General features: G+C 42.2%; 1 protein-coding gene and 1 pseudogene across 4 annotated transcripts in view; one reads left to right on the top strand and one right to left on the bottom strand.

Annotated features, from left to right (window-relative positions):
* The window catches only part of Nurf-38 (Inorganic pyrophosphatase Nurf-38), a 149,869-nt gene that overhangs the window by 77,595 nt on the left and 47,111 nt on the right, over positions 1 to 25,163 (top strand). For 3 of the 4 annotated variants that reach the window (XM_071662696.1, XM_071662697.1, XM_071662698.1), the window contains one exon: positions 21,012 to 21,127. In XM_071662696.1, coding sequence (XP_071518797.1) covers positions 21,012 to 21,127 — 116 coding nt within the window. Of the gene's footprint in view, positions 1 to 14,001; positions 14,951 to 21,011; positions 21,128 to 25,163 lie in introns of those variants that run through there. The other variant, XM_071662695.1, reaches the window with a different exon arrangement.
* Positions 2,336 to 3,657, bottom strand: LOC139748940 (ADP-ribose pyrophosphatase, mitochondrial pseudogene; annotated as a pseudogene).

Here is a 25,163-nt window from a genome sequence, read left to right as displayed (position 1 = left end):
AGCTGAGTGATTGTGTTAATAGCTTTGATGCACGAGACCGGGTTATAGTGATGGGTGATTTGAATGCAAAGGAGAGTAATATGGCAGTTGAGGGTATAATTGGTGTACATGGGGTGTTCAGTGTTGTAAATGGAAATGGTGAAGAGCTTGTAGATTTGTGTGCTGAAAAAGGACTGGTGATTGGGAATACCTGGTATAAAAAGAGGGATATACATAAGTATACATATGTAAGTAGGATAGATGGCCAGAGAGTGTTATTGGATTACGTGTTAATTGATAGGCGTGTGAAAGAGAGACTTTTGGATGTTGATGTGCTGAGAGGGGCAACTGAAGGGTTGTCTGATCATTATCTTGTGGAGGCAAAGGTGAAGATTTGTAGAGGTTTTCAGAAAAGAAGAGATAATGTTGGGGTGAAGAGAATGGTGAGAGTAAGTGAGCTTGGAAAGGAGACTTGTGTGAGGAAGTCCCAGTAGAGATTGAGTGCAGTATGGAAAAAGATGAGAGCAAATGACGTAAGAGGAGTGGAGGAGGAATGGGATGTATTTAGGGAAGCAGTGATGGCTTGCGCAAAAGATGCTTATGGCATGAGAAAGGTGGGAGGCGGGCATATTAGAAAGGCTAGTGAGTGGTGGGACGAAGAAGTGAGATTGTTAGTGAAAGAGAAGAGAGAGGCGTTTGGACGATTTTTGCAGGGAAGTAGTGCAAATGACTGGGAGATGTATAAAAGAAAATGGCAAGAGAAAGGTGCAAGAGGTGAGAAAGAGGGCAAATGAGACTTGGGGTGAGAGAGTATCATTAAATTTTAGGGAGAATAAAAAGATGCTTTGGAAGGACGTAAATAAAGCGCGTAAGACGAGAGAACAAATGGGAACTTCGGTAAAGGGGGCTAATTGGGAGGTAATAACAAGTAGTGGTGAAGTGAGAAGATGGAGTGAATATTTTGAGGGTTTGTTGAATGTGTTCGATGATAGAGCGGCAGATGTAGGGTATTTTGGAAGAGGTGGCGTGCGAAGTGAGAGTGTCAGAGAGAATGGTTTGGTAAACAGAGAAGAGGTAGTGAAAGATTTGCGGAAGATGAAAGCCGGCAAGGCAGCGGGTTTGGATGGTATTGCATTGGAATTTATTAAAAAAAGGGTTTACTTTATAGTTGATGATTGGTAAGGATTGGTAAGATATTAAATGTATGTATGGTTCATGGTGAAGTGCCTGAGGATTGGCGGAATGAATGCATAGTGCCATTGTACAAAGGCAAAGGGGATAAAGGTGAGTGTTCAAATTACAGAGGTATAAGTTTGTTGAGTATTCTTGGGAAATTATATGAGAGGGCATTAATTGAGAGGGTGAAGGCATGCACAGAGCATCAGATTGGGGAAGAGCTGCGTGGTTTCAGAAGTGGTAGAGGATGCTATGTCATGTGTGGCGGGGTGGCGAAAGGAATGGATGTGTGTATATGTATATATCTGTATATATGTATATATCTGTGTATGTATACGTTGAAATGTAAGTACGTGTGGGTGTTTATGTATATATATGTGGATATGGATGGGTTGGGCCATTCTTTCGTCTGTTTCCTTGCGCTAACGCGGGAAACGGCGATTAAGTATAATAGATAAATAAATATACAGATAGATAAATAAAAGAAAAGACTGACTGCCGAAATCTCCAGGTGTGAGCCAGAAGGTTGGAAAGTTGTATTTCGTATGTTAGGCGGACGGTAGTGAGGAAGACAGCCCAGTAGTCAATGCTAGGCGGAGGAGGTTGAGGTGAGGAGCGGTGTGTGAACCACTCTCGTTCCCGGGTGAAACTTGAGGTGGACTCTACCTTACGGGCTTACATCACTTGCTCTCAGACCAGCTACTTTACTAGTCTTAATGCCCACCATCTATCAGTCATATATATATATATATATATATATATATATATATATATATATATATATATATATATATATATATATATTTTATACTATTCGCCATTTCCCGCGTTAGCGAGGTAGCGTTAAGAACAGAGGACTGGGTTTTGAGGGAATATCTTCACCTGGCCCCCTTCTCTGTTCCTTCTTTTGGGAAAAAAAAAAAAAAAAGAGGGGAGGATTTCCAGCCACCTGCTCCCTCCCCTTTTAGTCGCCTTCTACGACACGCAGGGAATGCGTGGGAAGTATTGAAGTATTCCTTCTCCCCTATCCCCAGGGATAATATGTATATATATATATATATATATATATATATATATATATATATATATATATATATATATATATATATATATATATATATACCCATACACACACATATACATCCATATACATACACAGACATGTACATATATACACATGTACATATTCATACCTGCTTGACTTCATCCATTCCTGGTGGTACCCTGCCCCACAGGAAACAGTATCGCTACACCTTCTTCAGCCATTAAAAGCCACATTCGTTCACACTCAGTCTCTAGCTATCATGTGCAATGCACTAAAACCACAGCTCCGTATCCACATAATATCAAACTGGCCTTCAGTGATAACCCCATGTATATCCTTATCCTATGTTAATAGCCTTATATCCTAAAGACAATTATATCTACAAAAAGTAGCAAGAAAAATGTTATGTAGTAAAAAAGAGCCACCAACCTTTTGTTTCAAATCATGAACAAATAGAGACAAAAATATCAAATTTAATCAAATTATATTCTGGTGTGATAAAATTGAGTTGTGGGCTTTGTTTTTGAAGTACCTCACCAATGGGCATTATGTTTCTCTGCTACAGTTTGAATGAACTCTCTATGGCTGGCATAAAGGTTTAACTGCCTACTAATATCTTGCCACTTCACAGCTTTTGCATCATCTCCGGCATGTAACTGTAGACTATACAGTATCCCATCCTCGTTATCTTCATGAACGTTGTATGCAATCGTTTCCATCCAAGCATTGTCAGTGTTGCGTGGATCATCAACGTAGCCAGAGTATACCTTTTCACCTCTTTGGAAGAGACCTTTCAGTTACTGCTCAGTTTGTTTCTTCTTTTCTTCAGTCGTTTCCAGAGAGTTAAGAGCCTCTTCTTGAAACTCTCGCTTGATTGTAGTACTGACTAGTTCTCCTGGGTCCACCATTCCTCCTGGGATGGCCCATTCACCACTGAATCGACGCTGGATACAAATAAATTGTAGAACAAACCGACCAGTTCCTTCATGAAGGACCTTTTTTCCAGACACCATCTTCCAACGAGTTACAATGGGATCTCCTGCGTGATTTGGTCCCCAACGACCAAGAAGACCACGACCAGTAATGCCTGTGCGTCCATGAATGTTCCTCGGGAAACCATCAACAATGGTGTATGGTCCTTCATGTGAGCAGCGATTAACGTTGCCATCTTTAGCATTCCAACGAGGTTTGAAGTCTGGCTCACTTATATCAGGATCTGCATATGAAGGACCAGAAAGAATGTGTGCAGCTGTGTACTGTCTTGGCTTGTACTCAGGAAAAGCTATTGACCACTCTATCTTATCATCTGGAACCTCCCCACGTGGAACCTTGTCTGAAGATGGATAAAATCCGCCCCTACATTTTGTGTGCATTTTGATTGAAGAAAGAGTAGATAAAGTTATAATGTTCACTGCTGCATTCTTGGCATGTAACATGCTACCTTATATGTATGTATAGAATGCCAGGCCTTCTCGTCCTTCTCCTCAACAACACAGTTATGTATATATATATATATATATATATATATATATATATTTATATATATTATTATTTATTATTTTGCTTTGTCGCTGTCTCCCGCGTTTGCGAGGTAGCGCAAGGAAACAGACGAAAGAAATGGCCCAACCCACCCCCATACACAATGTATACACACACGTCCACACACGCAAATGTACATACCTATACATCTCAATGTACACATATATATATACATACACAGACACATACATATATACCCATGCACACAATTCACACTGTCTGCCCCCATTCACTCCTATCGCCACCTCGCCACACATGGAATACCATCCCCCTCCCCCCTCATGTGTGCGAGGAAGCACTAGGAAAAGACAACAAAGGCCCCATTCGTTCACACTCAGTCTCTAGCTGCCACGCAATAATGCCCGAAAGCACAGCTCCCTTTCCACATCCAGGCCCCACACAACTTTCCATGGTTTACCCCAGACGCTTCACATGCCCTGATTCAATCCACTGACAGCACGTCAACCCCGGTATACCACATCGATCCAATTCACTCTATTCCTTGCCCTCCTTTCACCCTCCTGCATGTTCAGGCCCCGATCACACAAAATCTTTTTCACTCCATCTTTCCACCTCCAATTTGGTCTCCCACTTCTCCTCGTTCCCTCCACCTCCGACACATATATCCTCTTGGTCAATCTTTCCTCACTCATTCTCTCCATGTGCCCAAACCATTTCAAAACACCCTCTTCTGTTCTCTCAACCACGCCCTTTTTATTTCCACACATCTCTGTTACCCTTACATTACTTACTCGATCAAACCACCTCACACCACACATTGTCCTCAAACATCTCATTTCCAGCACATCCACCCTCCTGCGCACAACTCTATCCATAGCCCACGCCTCGCAACCATACAACATTGTTGGAACCACTATTCCTTCAAACATACCCATTTTTGCTTTCCGAGATAATGTTCTCGACTTCCACACATTCTTCAAGGCTCCCAGGATTTTCGCCCCCTCCCCCACCCTATGATTCACTTCCGCTTCCATGGTTCCATCCGCTGCCAGATCCAATCCCAGATATCTAAAACACTTTACTTCCTCCAGTTTTTCTCCATTCAAACTTACCTCCCAGTTGACTTGACCCTCAACCTTACTGTACCTAATAACCTTGCTCTTATTCACATTTACTCTTAACTTTCTTCTTTCATACACTTTACCAAACTCAGTCACCAGCTTCTGCAGTTTCTCACATGAATCAGCCACCAGCGCTGTATCATCAGCGAACAACAACTGACTCACTTCCCAAGCTCTCTCATCCCCAACAGACTTCATACTTGCCCCTCTTTCCAAAACTCTTGCATTGACCTCCCTAACAACCCCATCCATAAACAAATTAAACAACCATGGAGACATCACACACCCCTGCCGCAAACCTACATTCACTGAGAACCAATCACTTTCCTCTCTTCCTACACGTACACATGCTTTACATCCTCGATAAAAACTTTTCACTGCTTCTAACAACTTGCCTCCCACACTATATATTCTTAATACCTTCCACAGAGCATCTCTATCAACTATATATATATATATATATATATATATATATATATATAATTTTTTTTTTTATACTATTCGCCATTTCCCGCGTTAGCGAGGTAGCGTTAAGAAGAGAGGACTGAGCCTTTGAGGGCATATCCTTACTTGGCCCCCTTCTCTGTTCCTTCTTTTGGAAAATTAAAAACGAGAGGGGAGGATTTCCAGCCCCCCGCTCCCTTCCCTTTTAGTCGCATTCTACGACACGCAGGGAATACGTGGGAAGTATATGTTCTCCTTTGGTAGTATAGTCGAATGCTGTGTTTTAAGTCATGAAATTTTTCGTGCATGTCAGTCTTAATAATACCCCTTGTTGCGGCGGGGCAAGGATGTCAAACGCTACTGGATGGGCCATGTGTACTGATGCTAATGACGTGTTGTGCCAAGGCCGCAAGGCCTCCGCATTAAGATTTGTTTGTGGAACGCGGTAAGTTGGAATGTGGTGTAGAATCAATGCTTAGGGTGGTGTGTGTGTGTGTGTGTGTGTGTGTGTGTGTGTGTGTGTGTGTGTGTGTGTAAGCTCCGTCAGAATCCGGTTTCATGGGGAGCGTCGTTGTCGCACGCATGAAGGACTATCTGCCACTGGGACGTGGCCAGCTTTCTAATGCCACTTTAGAAAGCTGAAATAATAGTGCCCTCGACGAGTGGACGGTGATGGCCTGACGTTGAGTAACATTGTCCCTGCTCTGGGATGCTGCAACACTCGCTCTCCTTCCCCCGCTGTCTCTAGACGTACTTTGAATTTTTTTCCCTCATGGAAAATTTTTCTATGGCCATTTTCGTCTTATTTCGGTTCTTATATACTTATCCATTTAATTGATTCGCATAATCCTTTGTCTCTTTCTCTCCTAACTTATTTTTGTCTCGTTTTCTGTTCCTCTTTTTTTTTTTTGTCTCGTTTCTTAGCTTCCCTTTGTCTCTCGTTTTTCTTTCTCCCAAATTACTTTTGTTTTTTTTTCCTTCTCCCCCAAATTACTTGTTTTTTCCTTCTCTCCTAACTTACTTTTCTCTCGTTTTCTCTCTCTCCAAATTTACTTTTGGTTCTTCCTTTCACCTTTATGTTACTGTACTATTACGGCTGGTTCGTAACTGTCATTGCTGAAACTGTGCTCTATAACTTTTGAAACTGATGAGCAGACAGATGATGCGTTTGCTGGGCGAGGTGTGAGTCTTGAGGGTCCTGGAGGGAGCGGCCTACCCTAGTAGCCCAGAGCAGCCCACGCGGGAAAGCTCCTCGTAACACATTGACCCAACAACAGATGCATCGTAAATATCACATTAACATTCACAGCCCTTTGAACCCAGTGCATTTCTGCCCCTTACTTTTCTCCCTCCCAAGTTGTCTGTCTACCTCTCCTGCCTTTATGTGCCTTTGTGTATAACTCGATCTCCCGAGTCCTGGGCTTCCCACATACGCCTCCGCTCCCACCACTCTGGTGACACCAGTAATTCCCTTGGTACCAAGTCCACACACCACCAGCCCCACAAAACTTGAATGTGACCTGCTCCTCCACTGTGGCATCCATTGAAACACGTACATGTCTAAAGTTCAGCAGCACAAGACTACCTTATGTGTACGCCATAGCTTCATAATTCTTGAGTAAGGTAACACCAGCCTTCACTATGTTATGTTGAAGGGACAGAATACTTATCAAATTCTTAGCTTTACTCTGAAATCAACTTAGCAAATGTCGATGGTATGTTGTGGGACAGGTAAGGATATAGTTATATGTGGCCTTTTGGAATATACAATTATGTTTTGAGTTTAGATAATCAACATTCTCAGCGTACGTTTACCGCAGTCACATTATCACATTATTCTTCACTGAGGAGGATAGTTGCCCAGGTTTTTTTTTTTCTTATTACTGCCCTTTGTGTAAACCTTCTCGTAGTAATGACACTAGAATTAAAGATGGAACCTCCAGCTAATGGCGAAATATTTTAGACTTCATTTCTAATGAGTTTATTCAAAGGAGTGAGAGAAAGAAAATATTGCCAGAGAACAAAACAGCTGGAGGAGGAAAAGAACTATATTATGCTACCATCAGTTACTGAGGGTTCGGATCCTTTACTGGGAGAACATCAGGGACGTCTGATGTATGTGCTGTTGACGGTCCTAATGCTGTTTACCAAGGTTGGGGAGAGAGAGTCCCATCTGATTTTGTATGACAAAGGTTTCAATGATAGACAAACTTTCATCGAGACCAGGCCGCCATGGTTGAAGAAAGAAAGGAAAGCGAGAGAAAAGATTTAATGATAAATGAAAAAAAAAGAATGGTTTAAAACGTATTTATGTATTTGGATATATTCCTGTAATTAGGTTATAATGAGACAAAATAATCCTGACACGGAGGGTGTAAGATGGTCCCGGGCCACTTCAACACATTTTAGTCAGGAGGGCAGCACTTCCCTGGTCGGCTGCTGTCTACAGTCTGAATATAAATCCCCAGACCTGCCCCCTCATACGTCCCCCGGACCTGCCCTGTCATATGTCCCGCAGACCTGCCCCTTCATACGTCCCCCAGACCTGCCCCTTCATACGTTCCCGTGGCCTGCCCCTTCATACGTCCCCCAGATCTGCTCTGTCATATGTTCCCCAGACCTGCCCCTTCATACGTCCCCAAGACCTGCCTCTTCAGACGTCCCCCCAGACCTGCCCCTTCATACGATCTTCAGATGTGCCCCTTATACAATCACCAGACCTGCCTTTTCACACGTCCCCAGACCTGCCCGTCATAGGATCCCCAAGCGTAATGAGGTTCCTCTTCCCTGTGAACTTGCCGTACACCCCCCGTCTGTTGGCATGTAGAACCGGTCCTTCGTGTGACCTCCGCACTTATCCTTCCATATGGAGCCCCCGTCTGGCTTGTAGTTCCTGTAACGGCCCCAGACCTGCCCCTCAGCCATGTGACGCATTGATCGACCCTTCCCGAAACCGACAGGAGTACCCTCCCATCTGTAGGTCTTCGTTGATCATTTTCAGATATGAACCTCCATGTTACCACAAGACCTGTCGCTCCTTTTGACGGCGTTTGAGACCAACCTGTCCAAGTGACACCTGTCTTAGTATGTGTATCAGACGTTGTGCAGGTGTTCCCTGTATGACTTACATCTTCTCCCAGTCATGATCACACCTGCCGTTACACCCGACGCATCCAAACGCGTCATCCCCACACCTGATATTCCAAATGATGCCTGCCACACCTGTCCCAGCACGTTACGTCCCTCACACCAGCTATTCCAAGGAACCTTTCCGACTCGGCGGCGGGAAGGACGGACTGTGGGGGAAGCACTAGGAAATGCCGTGGTACAAGGGGTAGGCGTAGGTTGCCCTTAAGATTTTTCTCCGGGTTCGATTACCCCCGGAATTGAAGGTCATTCTTTGTCCTGGCAAGGTGAACGCACCTTGACTTGTCTGGTTCAGTGACATGGGCTGGGCAGCCAGGGAATCGTATTTGTTGTCGATCCAACTATTTTTTGTTTTACGTATAAAATTGTTTCCTGAACAGGTTGGACGAGGAATGGAATAACGTATTATCGTGTGCAGTTTTTATACTGAGCTCCAGCGAGGCGGGAGGATACGAACTGTGATTGAATGGATCACTGGTAACTCCCCTAATATGTTAGATATAAGTAACTTGACCGTACAGAAAATGTGGAAATGTATGTAGACCAGCGTTTTCCGGAGAAAAATGCAATAGCTTTACTAATTTTTGTGATGGACGGTTCGTGCACTTTTGGCAGAATATACGTAGCCTGAAAATGTTCTCAGGTAGTTCATTTACACCATGATTTGCTGACACGTCTACCAGAGTATAAGGAGGTCATTGTTGGAATCAAACCATTGAGCAGTGGGCGGCTGGAGTGATGGGCTGAGACTGGGTTCGTTTATCTTGGAATATCGGAAGGTGTCGTCTAGCATTGTTATGTACTCTCTCTCTCTCTCTCTCTCTCTCTCTCTCTCTCTCTCTCTCTCTCTCTCTCTCTCTCTCTCTCTCTCTCTCTCTCTCTCTCTCCATTTGTGTTTTCTATTTCACGTGTTAGTGTAGAGCCCAATTTGTCTCAGATTTTTATTGTATTTATCCTCGTTCTTGGATACATTCTATTTTTTTTTTCAGGTTGTCTGATTTCTGGTTTCACACTTTAGTCTGTTGTGTATATCATAATGAGAAAAAGTTGATCGAGCTTAAACACTTAACTCCCTGGGCCTACTGGTGTACCACACCGTAGTGGGCAGGCCAGCTCGCCTCCTGGTGAGTGTGTGGCCGTTGGCAGCTCCCGGATAGACCCTGCTGGTGATGCTGTTCTTCCCCTGCATCTCAAAGTTGCAAAACTGTAGTGATTTCGTCGCTTTACAACATCGAAATGACTTCTTTTGAAGATCAATTTTTTCACCCCCTAAAAATTCGGAATGTTTTTTTTTTTCAATTTTTCTCCATATTATGTAGTCAATATGGACTTACATTCGTAACTGGAGGAATGGACACTTTAAACATAAGATCAGACATGAATTTCCATACGAGTTCAGTGACATACTGTATTTGATCTAATTTTTCAGGACATTTTCATTTATATGAATCTCTCATGATGTTACTTTTAGTTTAAATTCTTTTTCAAGATAGTCATAACTTATAATCTATATTGAATATTCGGTGTAATTCTATTTCCATGTATTCAGGCAGGATGGAAAGAATCTCGCTCAGAGATGTTAACAGGAGTCTATAACTCAAAGAGTGGCCAGTAAAGTGATTAACCTTACCTTTATTGTTGATGGTCAGTAAATTGGTCTTACTGGGTGTCCTTCCGCTTGTGATGGCTGGGACGCTGGTCTTATTATTAGGCTTGGTTCCGCTTATGATGGCTGGGACGCTGGTCTTATTATTAGGCTTGGTTCCGCTTGTTATGGCTGGGACGCTGGTCTTATTATTAGGCTTGGTTCCGCTTGTGATGGCTGGGACGCTGGTCTTATTATTAGGCTTGGTTCCGCTTGTGATGGCTGGGACGCTGGTCTTATTATTAGGCTTGGTTCCGCTTATGATGGCTGGGACGCTGGTCTTATTATTAGGCTTGGTTCCGCTTATGATGGCTGGGACGCTGGTCTTATTATTAGGCTTGGTTCCGCTTGTTATGGCTGGGACGCTGGTCTTATTATTAGGCTTGGTTCCGCTTGTGATGGCTGGGACGCTGGTCTTATTATTAGGCTTGGTTCCGCTTGTGATGGCTGGGACGCTGGTCTTATTAATTAGGCTTGGTTCCGCTTGTGATGGCTGGGACGCTGGTCTTATTATTAGGCTTGGTTCCGCTTGTGATGGCTGGGACGCACGGCCTGGTGCCACACAACCCTGGCCATGGTGGTGTGCTTGTCCCGAGCCATCACTATTATTATTATTATTGTTATTATTATTATTATTATGATAATGATGATGATGAGGCTTGTTAGACTTGTGTATTGTGGCGGCTATGATAAACAGCCTCTGACCAAGCAGCTGTTACCTCTTGGACAGCCAGCCACCGGACGCTAAGCTGCTCGTCTGGTTTTAGTACAGATGTCTGAGGAGAAGCAATATATATATATATTTTTTACACCTCGAAATATAATCAGGTAACAGGTGAAGGTTGGAATTTAGTGGTGAGGGAGTAAGTTTGGAGGTTAGTAGTAGTGGTGAGGGAGTAAGGTTGGAAGTTAGTGGTAGTGGTGAGGGAGTAAGTTTGGAGGTTAGTGATAGTGGTAATGGAGTAAGGTTGGAGGTTAGTGGTAGTGGTGAGGGAGTAACGTTGGAGGTTAGTGGTAGTGGTGAGGGAGTAAGGTTGGAGGTTAGTGGTAGTGGTGAGGGAGTAAGGTTGGAGGTTAGTGGTAGTGGTGAGGGAGTAAGGTTGGAGGGTAGTGGTGAGGGAGTAAGTCGCTGCTCTGCTGGAGGAGGTGGTGGTGGTGTCCACGCCTGGGTGGGTTCACGAGATTTTTGCGTTATTTCAGGTCAAAGCAGTGACCCGCCCGCCTCTCGTAAAACCTGGGAACGTATGTGCAGTTATTATACCATCACTCTGAGTCTTGATGCTTATGCTCACGGGGGAAATTTAGTACATGATAACGTCAATAGTACATGTACAGCTGAGAAATGAGGATATTTTTTCATCCAGTACCTGACGTGTGTGGTGGTATGTGTACTGACTGTACCCATGTACCGAGGTGACGCGAGCTGCCGTGGCTATACACCAGAGAGTTAGCTATACAATTGCCACAAACGGTCATCCTATATGTTAATGAGGAATCATTAGGCTGTCGCTCAAACCTGCCGACTTCTTGCAGTTTTTTTTTCTTTTTTTTCAGGAGGAACATGTAGCGGAAATCGAATCAGTTCTGCGCGGGTTGAATCTTTTCATTATTTGACATTGACTTTTGCAAGCGATTTTCTTTTCTTTTTTTTATGATTCGCTATTTCCAGATTACTTGCTTCTTTTGTTTGTTGCATCATGACAGCTGCGCTGTTTATGAAATTTGCTGTATTCTTACGATTGTGTTGTTATTACAGCTATATTACAACACCTTCCAGGCTTGCTTTCGTGTAACAACCGATGATGGTGAAGTAGCGGTAGGTGTAACACGATGATTTGGTTACATATATATAATATGATGATGATGATGATGATGATGAGCGTCAGCTTTCGTATTTGATGTCAGGGGAAGAAGCAGATTCTGGGAAAACTTCTCTTTCGTTTTGTTTCTGTTCTGGGTATTTTATAGGAGGGGGAGCAGCAGTCTGGGAAAACCTCCCTTTCGTTCTTTTCCTTTAGTTTCGTTTTAGGATATTCTTTATTGGTCAACCCTAACCAGCTTGCTTGCAGGTGTTCCATTCCTGCAACTGGAAACCTCGATGACCATGCCACCGGCAGGACACTGTGAGGCGGGACACCTGGCTTGGCCTGGGAAACCCTCCTCTGGGTCCGCCGATTTACCCTCGGGCAGGTTTAAAATGTCGGTGCGCCGTGCTATATAATAGCAGGTGGCTTACCCGTGTTGCCAAGTTTAGCTGACTGAGACGTGTACACATTGTTTTATCATAGAAACATTTTGACGTGTGTGGGTGCATCCTACGCCTTTATATACCAGTAGGGGCCCCTGGGCCAACATTCTCGCCAGGGTTCCCTTTTGAAAAGGTGGGCCCCGTTGATACACTTAGGGTCCCTTTTTCTCTCTCACCTTTTTTAGAGTTAACGAAAAAACTTGCTGAATAAGGATAGAATCCTCGGCTGTGGTGGCCACCAGCTTCCCATAACCACAATCTCGTGTCCGGCCATAACCAGCATCATCATAACCACAATCTCATGTACGGCCACAACCAGCATCACCATAACTACAATCTCATGTACGGCCACAACCAGCATCATCATAACCACAATCTCATGTACGGCCATAACCAGCATCATTATAACCACAATCTCATGTACGGCCACAACCAGCATCATTATAACCACAATCTCATGTACGGCCACAACCAGCATCATCATAACCACAATCTCATGTACGGCCACAACCAGCATCATTATAACCACAATCTCATGTACGGCCACAACCAGCATCATCATAACCACAATCTCATGTACGGCCACAACCAGCATCATCATAACCACAATCTCATGTACGGCCACAACCAGCATCATCATAACCACAATCTCATGTACGACCACAACCAGCATCATTATAACCACAATCTCATGTACGGCCACAACCAGCATCATCATAACCACAATCTCATGTACGGCCACAACCAGCATCATCATAACCACAATCTCATGTACGCCCACAACCAGCACCATCATAACCACAATCTCATGTACGACCACAACCAGCATCACCATAACCACAATCTCATGTACGGCCACAACCAGCATCATCATAACCACAATCTCATGTACGACCACAACCAGCATCATCATAACCACAATCTCATGTACGGCCATAACCAGCATCACCATAACTACAATCTCATGTACGGCCACAACCAGCACCATCATAACCACAATCTCATGTACGGCCATAACCAGCATCACCATAACTACAATCTCATGTACGGCCACAACCAGCATCATCATAACCACAATCTCATGTACGGCCACAACCAGCACCATCATAACCACAATCTCATGTACGGCCACAACCAGCACCATCATAACCACAATCTCATGTACGGCCACAACCAGCATCATCATAACCACAATCTCATGTACGGCCACAACCAGCACCATCATAACCACAATCTCATGTACGACCACAACCAGCATCATCATAACCACAATCTCATGTACGACCACAACCAGCATCATTATAACCACAATCTCATATACGGCCACAGCCAGCATCACCATAACCACAATCTCATGAACTACCACAACCAGCATCATCATAACCACAATCTCATGTACGGCCACAACCAGCATCACCATAACCACAATCTCATGTACGACCATAACCAGCATCATCATAACCACAATCTCATGTACTACCACAACCAGCATGACCCGGCTACCACATGTACGACCACAGGCAGTATGACCACTTCAGACCGAGCCAGTACACCACCTGGAGCAGCCTGTTCGTGGTGTGTGGTTGGAGGGCGTAGAGGTGGAGGATGTAGTGAGAGTTAGTGAGGTGGAGCGGTGTGTGTGTGTGTGTATATAGGAGAGAAAAGCCGGGAGGATCCTCAGTCTGGCTCAGGTGGCCACGAGTTGCAGCCTCTCTCTCTCTCTCTCCGTGGCCGAGGGAGCACACATACCACCACACTTAACTGGAACTGGTGACCGTGTGCTGGCTGCGCTCCACACCACACCACACCACGGACAAGTAGGCCCCACTACGGACTGATTACCCACCTCCAGGGTCTACTCCCCACCACGGACTACCCACCATCACTCGGTGTGGCAGCGTCAGGCCAGGTCCTCTACACTCGAGCTGCTCTCATGCCTGTATTACTTAAGGCCCAACATCCTCGGACTCGTGACAGATCTGCGGAAGATTAAAAACTCATGCTTGACCTTTGAGTTACAGTGTCAACGCTAATAATCCTATATTTAACTATATTTATATATTTATTTATAACTATGTTTATAAGTTGTGAGCCTCAGAGCGCTTCTAATAAGATGTGGGCATTTTTTGCTGTAGCGTTAACAGTGTGTATGATATGTCCGGGTGGTCAGTGTCTGTTCACGAACAACATAACGTCGTTGAGGGAGGACGACGGCGTGGTTGTCCCCTGGTGGCCCTCAAGGGGTGTCCCTTCCCAGCAGGGTAGTGGCATCAAGGCCCGCATTAACACTAAGGTCTTTATGCCGCACAAACACAGCTATCCCAACCCTGTCAAGGGTCCTCCTGTCGCAGACTCTGACGAAGTTCATGGCTCAGGGGTAAACATTGTGCATGACAGCGAGGGGCATAGTGAGGAGAGCATTGCAGTACACAGACAACCGACCAACAAACCATGCCCCTCTTGTGGCAAATTTAAGGGCAGCTCCGAGGAAGATACAAGGGAGGTCACTGATTCTGATTGGTTTTCCAAGGTCCAAATACCAGCGGTAGTGGTGTGGCCAGCCTCCACCAGCCAGGACACTGGCCTCAACGTTACCATCATCGAGCGAGGCGGCATCAACACGCTCACCTACCTCATATATTACCGTACGTGCTCCCTCACACCCAATTCTTCTTCCTCCCACGTTATCCTGCTTACTTCCACCCAATCCTACTCCCATCCCATCTCACTGACATCCCATCCCACTTACTCCCATTGTATCCTTCATATTCTCACCCCAGCCTTTCCTTGTCATTTATATTAAGGTCATGTGCAAATATTTTCGTCATTCCCAAATACTAAAGTTTAGGTTGTCGTATGTAATGGTGGTAGTGGTGTTCCCCCTCCACTTGTTCTGGTACACGGTAGGTATTCCAGCAAGGCTAAGGCTTACCTCTCCTGTGGACATAGACACATTAAGAGTAACTTGGCCTCAAGCCATTGATAGGGGCTCTTCAGATTACAGTTTAGAATGAAGAAGAGAGAGATTCACGGTACCTTCGTTTTAGCAGCAAACATATGAAATTAAAGAAAATTGCTGTGATGAAAAACTTTCCGGTTTGGGAGGAACACAGTGATTAGATCGACAGGAATGTCGTGTGATTGTTTTTAATGAAAAGGGGTCAGATTCCTTAGCTCCCCATTTATGGCTCTCCTCTCTCTCACTCGGATCCTGTCTGCTTGGTCTGCCTTAATAACTGTTTGTGGATCAACCTGTCGCTCTTTCTTGTGAGCATTGGTAGGCTGTATTGTTTTGTTTCTCACTTTCATCCTGCTATTTGTCATTTTTTTCAGTAGGTAACAGAATGCTGAAGTGGTGGCACTGCATTCTTTGATTTCTATCAAATCCGCCCCATCTTATCTTGCTCGATCTGCATCTCGTATGGTCACAAGTGCCTCTGTAAACTCAGGATTTGCAGAGGATGTCCGTGTTCGTCAGTCGGCGGGAACCTGGTCCAGTTTAATACCCAGAAGCCCAGTTTCTTCCCACATCTTCAATCCCCTCAACTTTCCCATCTTTGATGACTTAAGTGATTCCACAACTTACGTAACATAGTGAATATACTACTTGGTGTCATCGTTGCATCCAAGTTATCTCTGAACCACTTCATTACACAAACAGTTTAGGCTGCCTCTTTAAGAGCTGACAGTTCTTTTAAAATGCGGTAAATTCTCTTCAGAACAAATGTCCCTATTAAGCCTAGTATTGATTCGTCCTTGTGTTGAGTAATGCTGTCGCATCTGGGGAGGTTGTAGCTGTACTTACATACTTAACACAGTAAAGTGTAAAGCGGTCCGACTGATTAGCATTCACAGTCTGGTCTCAAACATGACCTCCCATTACCCTAACTCTGGCGTGTTGCTTCACTTTCCTTCTTCCGCAGTCGTGACTGTGGTTTTTGCTTCTGAAAATTGGTTGATCATGCGCCCACACCATTAGCTAAACCACACAGTAATATGCAAGCCACTTTGTCACATGATTAACGTGGGTTTTTGCAACTGAAGGGCCTCGTCAGCCGTTGTGATGTATGTTCCTTTCCCAATACCAACCAGCTTTGGAACTCTTTACCTTCTCACGTCTTCCCTCACAGCTGGAACCTGCCCTTATCTTATAGGTAGGCTTTCCATTTTCTTCATATCTTTCAGATAATGTTTCTCTTTTTTATTTTCTTTCCATGACGGGAATTTACGACAAAGAAAATATTCGAGACCGACAAAGAAGATAAAAACTGCAAGGGGCGCAAGGCGAAATCTTTGAAAGATTGAATAGTACATGGCAAAAAAAAACTATGCCAGATAGACGTAAGATTGTCAGGTGTGCAATGTGCATGGCGGTAGAGAACAGTATTGTGAAACAAGTGGCTTTATTCGTTGTGATACGCATTACACCTGACTCACGCACGGCAAATTTAATCATAGACACACTGTAAATAATAGTCCAATGAGCTTCACCTCAGAACTGGGAGGGTTAATCATCAGCACTTTGCTGTTACACTTCGAGTATCAATAGTGCAGGTCATACGTATCAGAAGCACACACTTGATAATCAAGATGCCGCGGAACTCTATGACTAAATCCGTTTTTTTTCTGCGTACTTGAATACTTGATATAATATCTACCTCGTCTACACTTAAGATCTTTAACGGCCATGTATCTTGGGACAAAATTATACAGCATATTCAGAGGATGCAGATATGTCCATATTGTAAAAAAAAAAAAAAAAACAGAATTGAGAAGCTGAAGATAACGTTTGTTTGTCACTTTGACGTAAAATTAGTCATACCTGACGTTCCCCCCACCCCTTTTTTTTTTTTTATCATGGATTTTGATATTGAAAATATATCGTATAATTTATGCGTATTGTAACAGCAGCCTGATTGCTAGAGTGTTAGCAACATATTTCATATAATGATCAGTGGAAAAATTGTAGACATGTATATCGACAGTCGATTTTGAGGCTTAAGACGAGATTGAAAGATGAAATTTACTTTTGTATGAATTTTGAGAAATGTGTATATCTGTAATTACATGTCCTTTTGTGTGAACATTGTCTCCGATAGGGATGAAAAAAGGATGTGCATAATTAGGGAGAATCGGCGTTCCATTGTCACCAAACATAACGCCACGTTTAACTATTGAATACTTAGCCGTTTCAGTTTCTGCCCATCTCTATATCGAAAATTCCTCGCAACTTCCCCATCTCCTTTGACGGTTCTCTAAATCCACCTCTTGACTAGATGAACTTGCTTGGTTAATACTGTAACATCCACTCTATCTTTTGAACCCCACATCACGGAAAAAGCTAAGTCTGCCTCTAAGAAGCTGGGAATCCTGTTTAGATGTCGCAATTTCTTTTCTTCCTAACAGTTGCTCCGTTTAAACAAATGATTAATCCGTCCTTGAATGGAGTACTGCTCTCACATCTGGGGTGGGTCTAGCTCTGCGTCCTTTCTTTGACAGAGTTGAGTCAAAAGCGATCCGACTTGCATAAATTCTACTGGGTTAACTTCAAAACTTGATCCACTTGCCCATCGCCGCAGTATTGGTTCACTCTCCCTCTTCTATAGGTATTACTTTGGTTTATACTCCTGAGAGCTGGATGCTTGTGTGCCCTCAACACTAGCTAGACCATGCAATACTCGGCAAGCTGATGTCACATGATAACTGTGGTTGTTGGCTGTTCAAGGGTGGGCTGTTGTGATGACTGTTTCAGAAACGTTACCTAGAAGCTTTGGAGTTCTCGACCCTCTCCTGCCTTTCCATATACCTATGACCTGGCACACATTATTAGACAAGGTTTTCACTTCCTTTAAAATTCGTAAATACTTTCCCTTCCCCCTCCCCCACCCCCCCCACCCCATTGACCTTTGCATATTTCAGTTAAGACCCAGCCTTGAAGTGGACTTTTGTCCGTGACGAACTTCCAACGTGAAAAAAAAGTTGCATTTCAAGCCACAGGGCTTGGTACCTCGCCCAGTTCTTATTGTAGAATGATTATGTATAATATCTACAATAACATTATTTTCACAATTAAGCCCGAAAAGTGGGAAATGAAGGTTAGGCCAGTGTAATAATGTATTTTGGATATAATGACAATTTTTTGGTGCAACGGATTCTCTCTCTCTCTCTCTCTCTCTCTCTCTCTCTCTCTCTCTCTCTCTCTCTCTCTCTCTCTCTCTCTCTCTCTCTCTCGTATGAAACTTACTTTTCAAGAGATACATAGACAGTCTTTCAATGATTTTATGGGTAAAGTTTATATGTCTAGGGGTAGGTGGAAGCAAGTATAGAGCATACGGAGGGTATAGTACAGTGACATAAGAGGGACCTTCTTTAGCAAGCGTTTGAAACTCATGAACGACACAGCAAAAAAAACTGAGGTGCCTTTATTAATAATGCTATTGATGAAAAAAAAATACTTATGAGTCTAAAGCCACCATTAATTCTTGCTTAGTCTCTTTTGTTGTCAGGACTTTCAACTCACGGAGAAAACTTTTAAATGGAAGTTTCTGAGTTAAAGGGACGCCTAATCATATTGCAAGTTATATTTTTTCAGTGATAGGATGATCATATCTTTCCTAATTTTTGGTTAAAGTGTAGAGGATTGAAGTGTAAAGTATAAATTTTGCCTGCATTTTGACGTGTGCAGCTAACTTTCTGAGTATTTGTCATTCTGTTTACCGAAGGCGTTTAAGCAGTTCAAAGGTTACAAAGGGTCTTTTTGTCATACCCTAGTGGAGTTACTTATTACAGGAAATTGTTACAGAAGTCTGTTTATTACCTAAACTAGCAGTCATTCATAAGGTAAGATTTACCGTTTAAATGCAAATAGTGGATAAATCTTAGACTTTCACGTATTATGCTTTGCACGGTCTGTTAAGACCTGTCACTAAAAGAATGGAAGAACTTACCATGTTCTGATTTTCGCTGCACAGTTCAGAGAAATTGTAAGATAACTAACTGTAAGGGAAACTTTTTTTTTTTTCTTACCACGGTATATTAGAGTCGACCATTGCACCGCAGCCGTATAGCGCATCCATTGAGTTAAGGAACATATCAAAAGGACTGTACTAACAAACTAGGCAGTAAGGGGCATGATAATAAGAACGTTTACTGCAAGAGATGAAAATGTTCAATGAATATACAAGAGGCTCTTGTATGGTCTCTAAGCAAGCAAGCTGAAATTAGCAGGTTTGAGAAAAGTAAAGCACTTTAAATTAAAGCAAGGGTAACAGAATGGAACGCATAGCTATAATCAAAGATTAAAAGAATTTGAAGTATACAGTACAAAACTAGAATATACTTTTCAGTGTTGGTCACTCCTGAAATAACACAAAACGCTAACAGAGAAGTCTAGAGGAGAGTAAGAAAGATAGTACCAGACTTTTAAGAGCAGAGTTATAGAAAAAATGGCCTTAAATTTGCCCGTCTTGGAAGAAGGTAAAGTGAAGGATGACCTTTTAACACCAGTTTTTAAGAGATGTGTTGAGAAGAGGAAGACAGTGAACAGTTCTTCGAGTGAAGTGGCGATTGCACAATTAAGAGGATATAACATGAAACTAAACAAGAAACTTGTTGAGAATTATATGAGGTGCTTATAGTGTACGAATGTGTTGTGATAGCAAGAAAATTTGTGAAGATGTGGTTAATGCAGACAACGCAGACGTTTAAGAAGTTATACGATAGTTGGGAACTGCTTGAGGTGGACTAACTGTAGGCTCGATGCTTAAGTTTATTGTTTCCTGGCTCATGTCATTATCTGTGTATAGGATTAAGGCTTTAATTGCATTGTAGGAGTGAAGGGTACTAATTTTAGAGGTTTTTCATGACTTAGGGATGTGATTGGTTTGTGGCTAATATGAGTAGTGCCTCATTAATGTATGAACTCCTTGAGAGAAAGGATGTCATTTGATTGGGTCAGGAGTGACTTAGGAGCTCGGTTAGTGTGGTACTTCTTTAATGTGCACTAGTTGGTTTTTGTGCGTCATGTGGCTCAATGTATCCAAGAGGGAGTATTGTTTTATAGTTTGCTCTTCAGTGGTCAGTTTAGTGATAACGTTGATTAAAATATGGATTTTTATTGTTTGCATGTAATTTTCTCTTGAGTTGGTTCCTTCCTTTTAAGAGGTCTGCATCTTTTGGGAAGAAGTTCAGGTTATATTTCTCTTTATTCCCTGTGGTATGTGCTTTTTGCTGGTACGGTTCATGATGTTAATGTAGTGTGAAAGTGCATGATTTTTGGAGCTCTGATTCCATGTGCTGGGTAAAGGCTGGACAGTCTGCTTTCCTGTAGTTTTTGGATGGGGAATGTGGAGTATTCAAAGGACAGTCTGTATAGTTTGTTCCAGTTGGTACTAGTGTGGAATGCTGGTGTATGAAAGGTGATTGGAGTTTGGCTGATGCAGTGCTGCATCAGAGGTACCTGCAGCCTGATTATTTTAAATGAAGGATCTTTCTGTTTGTCAACAAAAATACTTCAGTTATTAGAAGAGTGGCCTGTGGAGAAAAAGCTTGTATGTGTTTATTTTCATGTGATCACAGTACTTATTATGTACTGCTACATTGTTTTTAGAGTATTTTCCAATTTCATTTCTAACATAGTGCTTTGCCTTTGATAGGACCAAAGTCGTACATTCGCCTGTTTCTAATTATATGTATTATTTGATGCAGGGAATGAAGATGGGCCTATCTCTCCATTCCATGATATTCCACTGTTTGCTAATGAAGGGAACAAGATTTTTAACATGGTGGTAGAGGTACCCCGGTGGACCAATGCCAAGATGGAGGTAAGCAAGAAGGTGGTATTGAGTGCTGCTGTTGGTTCAGTTTTTATTGATATCAAGATGTGTAATAGAAAAATGCTGAAGATAGTGCTGTTTTGACTCATGTCACATGACTTATTATTGGTAATATACTTTAGGTGGAGTTTTTCTTCATGGAAAAGGTAATATATATGAGTTTGTAGATGGTTTTGATTGCATACCAAATTAATGCTGACACTGGCATATAGTACTTCAACATAACTCATCTGTACATGGCCTATGTGTACACATTATTCCAGCACAGTTTCCATATATTTCTGTAATTTATCAATAGTCACCTTATCTAGGCATCCCATATACAATGAACAGTGTCACCTTGGCATGTTTTGTTATATCCAAGAACTGAAATTAACTTGGGGTTAAAGCACTCTTAAATGGAGAAAATCTGTGAAAAGGATCTTGAAATAGGCACCTTGAAAAATCTTTTATCATTGAAGTGTATTAGCTATATATTGCTGTAGTAGATACTGTGACTCCAATTTTCAGTGCTGCATTCAATCTACACAACCACCAAAAAACTTAACACTAACTGTAGGGAAGAGGACTGGCCAGCTCTCATACAGTACACTTGGTAGCAAAACTCCAAATCTTCAACGTAGGTGATTTCCTAACCCTAGATCATGCAGTTTTACTCTTTATCAGCATTTCCAACCATACCATAAAAAGTACATAAAATAAGGTCATAGAAAGAAATACAACCTAAAGCTCTCCCTATAGGTTACACCCCTCATAAAGCAAAAACACCAGCTTAAACAAAACAAACCGTTCATCATTATCTGAAGTCAGGCCACAAATCCAGACTTTTAATGACACCATCACTAACCTAATCACTGAAAGACAGACTGAAAACCGACACTCATTTGTCAACACAGTGAATTGCAGTACCCACAATATCTTGGAGGTTCATTACACTTGACCTACATTTCCTAAAACCTTTCTGTCTCTCACATAAGTAATATCTTCCTATTATAAAGTTATCCATTTGCTTTCTGATTATCTTTTCAATAACCTTACAGGTCACACTCATCAAGGAGACTAGTCTGTATTCAGTGCCTCTTCCCAGCTTCCTTTCTTATAGCTAGGTATGTTTGCCTTATTCCACCCGTGTGTCACTTTGTCTTTCTTAAATAACATCTTGAACTTGAACTGGAGGTCAAGAGGTTTGTCTTGTGTTTCAGCACACATCTTCATTACATATGATGAAATTTCATCAGTACCATAAGCCTTGTATGGGTCCAGATTTTTTAGAATTCTGTCAATGCCTTTTCTAGTTATCTTGTTGCTTTCTAAAGCCTCCTCCCCATTCTGTCTGGTGTTGTTACTGTAGTGTCTGCCAATGTGAAAACGGTTTTTAACTTGTAATTCATTTTCTCACATATCCTTACATCATCTACAATTCTTCTCTGAAGATCCCTTAGCCTTATTAGCTGCTGTTTAGCTGACAATTTATTCCTGATGAATTAGTAAAGTTTTAGATTTTCTTCTTCCTCATTCACAATACTCCATTATTCTGCTGCCTTGCAAAATTCTAGCTGGCAGGAGTGCCATCTGTATCTTTGCCAGTGCTTATCTCAAAGCTCCTTTGTATTTTGATATATCTCATTAAACCATTCTTCTTTGTTTCTTAACATTTCCTGTGTATTTAAGGCTGTAGGTACCTGCATTCCTACTCTTTCATTTAAGATTTCACAAACTTTCACCACAATGCCCTTGTTCATAAACATCATTTCCTAATTTATGTTATGGAAATTGTTGAAGTTTGTGTAATTTCTACAAATATATCTCTTCTTTATGCTATGTCCCATCTTTGCTCCTTTAACACCCTCCTTTACCAAACAGGCAAACTTGAACATTATGTGATTACTGTGTGAGAGTGCAGTTACTTTTTTTTTTTTTTTTTTTTACTTAAGTATAGGGAGTTTCTCACTCATTGGGCCCCATCTCATGAAGTTTCTCTAATATCATACAACTTTTATATTTTTGTATTCTGTGTGCATTTACATTCATTTATTTTGTTCTATCCATCCTTCACTCTTGTACTGCACTATAAAACTACTTATTCATATCTTTTACAACAAGTTATTTGTTTAATTTCATGCAATGGCCTTTGATGAATTGATTTATCAATCCCAACATCTGTTGAAGAACTGTTCACTGTCTCCATCAGCAGTCTAATTTAATAACTTGCAAAGAAATACAAAAGAATTTAAACTGCAACAGGCTATTGGGTCCTTTCGAGGCTGTTTTTGATAGTGGAAGATATTAGAAACTCACAGATTAGTGTGGGAAAAGTTTGATGGCATACAGATAATTCAAGAGAATAAACTGCAAATTGTGATTGTGACTATAGTGTTGTTTTTGTTTTAAAGACTATGGTTTCACAAATAATGAAAGTCGTGGACTTGAAGTGAAGTATTTGTAAGTGTATTCTTGATGTAAGAGTTTTGGAAAGAGGGGCAAGTATGCAGTCTGTTGTGGATGAGAGAGCTTGGGAAGTGAGTCAGTTGTTGTTTGCTGATGATACAGCGCTGATGGCTGATTCGGGTGAGAAACTGCAGAAGCTGGTGACTGAGTTTGGTAAAGTGTGTGAAAGAAGAAAGCTGAGAGTAAATGTGAATAAGAGCAAGGTTATTAGGTACAGTAGGATTGAGGGACAAGTCAATTGGGAGGTAAGTTTGAATGGAGAAAAACTGGAGGAAGTGAAGTGTTTTAGATATCTGGGAGCGGATTTGGCAGCGGATGGAACCATGGAAGCGGAAGTGAGTCATAGGGTGAGGGAGGGGGCGAAAGTTCTGGGAGCATTGAAGGATGTGTGGAAGTCGAGAACATTATCTTTGAAAGCAAAAATAGGTATGTTTGAAGGAATAGTGGTTCCAACAATGTTGTATGGTTGCGAGCTGTGGGCTGTAGATAGAGTTGTGCGGAGGAGGGTGGATGTGCTGGAAATGAGATGTTTGAGGACAATATGTGGTGTGAGGTGGTTTGATTAAGTAATTAAAGGGTAAGTGAGATGTGTGGTAATAAAAAGAATGTGGTTGAGAGAGCAGAAGAGGGTGTTTTGAAATGGTTTGGTCACATGGAGAGAATGAGTGAGGAAAGATTGACCAAGAGGATATATGTGTCAGAGGTGGAGGGAACGAGGAGAAGTGGGAGACCAAATTGGAGGTGGAAAGATGGAGTGAAAAAGATTTTGAACGATCAGGGCCTGAACATGCAGGAGCGTGAAAGGCGTGCAAGGAATAGAGTGAATTGGAACGATGTGGTATACCAGGGTCGATGTGCTGTCAGTGGATTGAACCAGGGCATGTGAAGCGTCTGGGGTAAACCATTGAAAGTTTTGTGAGGCCTGGATGTGGAAAGGGAGCTGTGGTTTCAGTGCATTATACATGACAGCTAGAGACTGAGTGTGAATGAATGTGGCCTTTGTTGTCATTTCCTAGCGCTACCTCGCACACATGCGGGGGAGGGGGTTGTCATTTCATGTGTGGCGAGGTGGCGATGGGAATGAATAAGGGCAGACTATGAATTATGTACATGTGTATATATGTATATGTCTTGTGTGTATATATATGTATACGTTGAGATGTATAGGTGTGTATATGTGCGTGTGTGGACATGTATGGAGATTTATAGGTGTGTATATGTGCGTGTGTGGACGTGTATGTATATACATGTGTATGTGGGTGGGTTAGGCCATTCTTTCGTCTGTTTCCTTGCTCTACCTCGCTAACGCGGGAGACAGCGACAAAGTATAATGAATAGATTAATGTTCTTAAACATATCTATAGTACTGCTTTCGCCTTCTCCAAATAGCAAATTGCTCCATATGTTAACATTCCTGTTGAAGAAAAAGTACCTTGCCTCATTAGAGGTAACATGTTTGCCTATGAGTTTGTATCCATTACTACAAGTAAAATCTGATGAATCAAGTCTTAAGTAACCTGATAGAACAAGATTATTAAAGCCTTTGATGATTTTGAATGATTGTATTAGATTACCT

This window comes from Panulirus ornatus, chromosome 6 (genome assembly GCF_036320965.1).
Source record: "Panulirus ornatus isolate Po-2019 chromosome 6, ASM3632096v1, whole genome shotgun sequence".
Taxonomy (NCBI): Eukaryota; Metazoa; Arthropoda; class Malacostraca; order Decapoda; family Palinuridae; genus Panulirus; species Panulirus ornatus.
The sequence above is the reverse complement of the archived record's forward strand: the minus strand, read 5'-3'. Positions and strand labels throughout refer to the sequence as shown.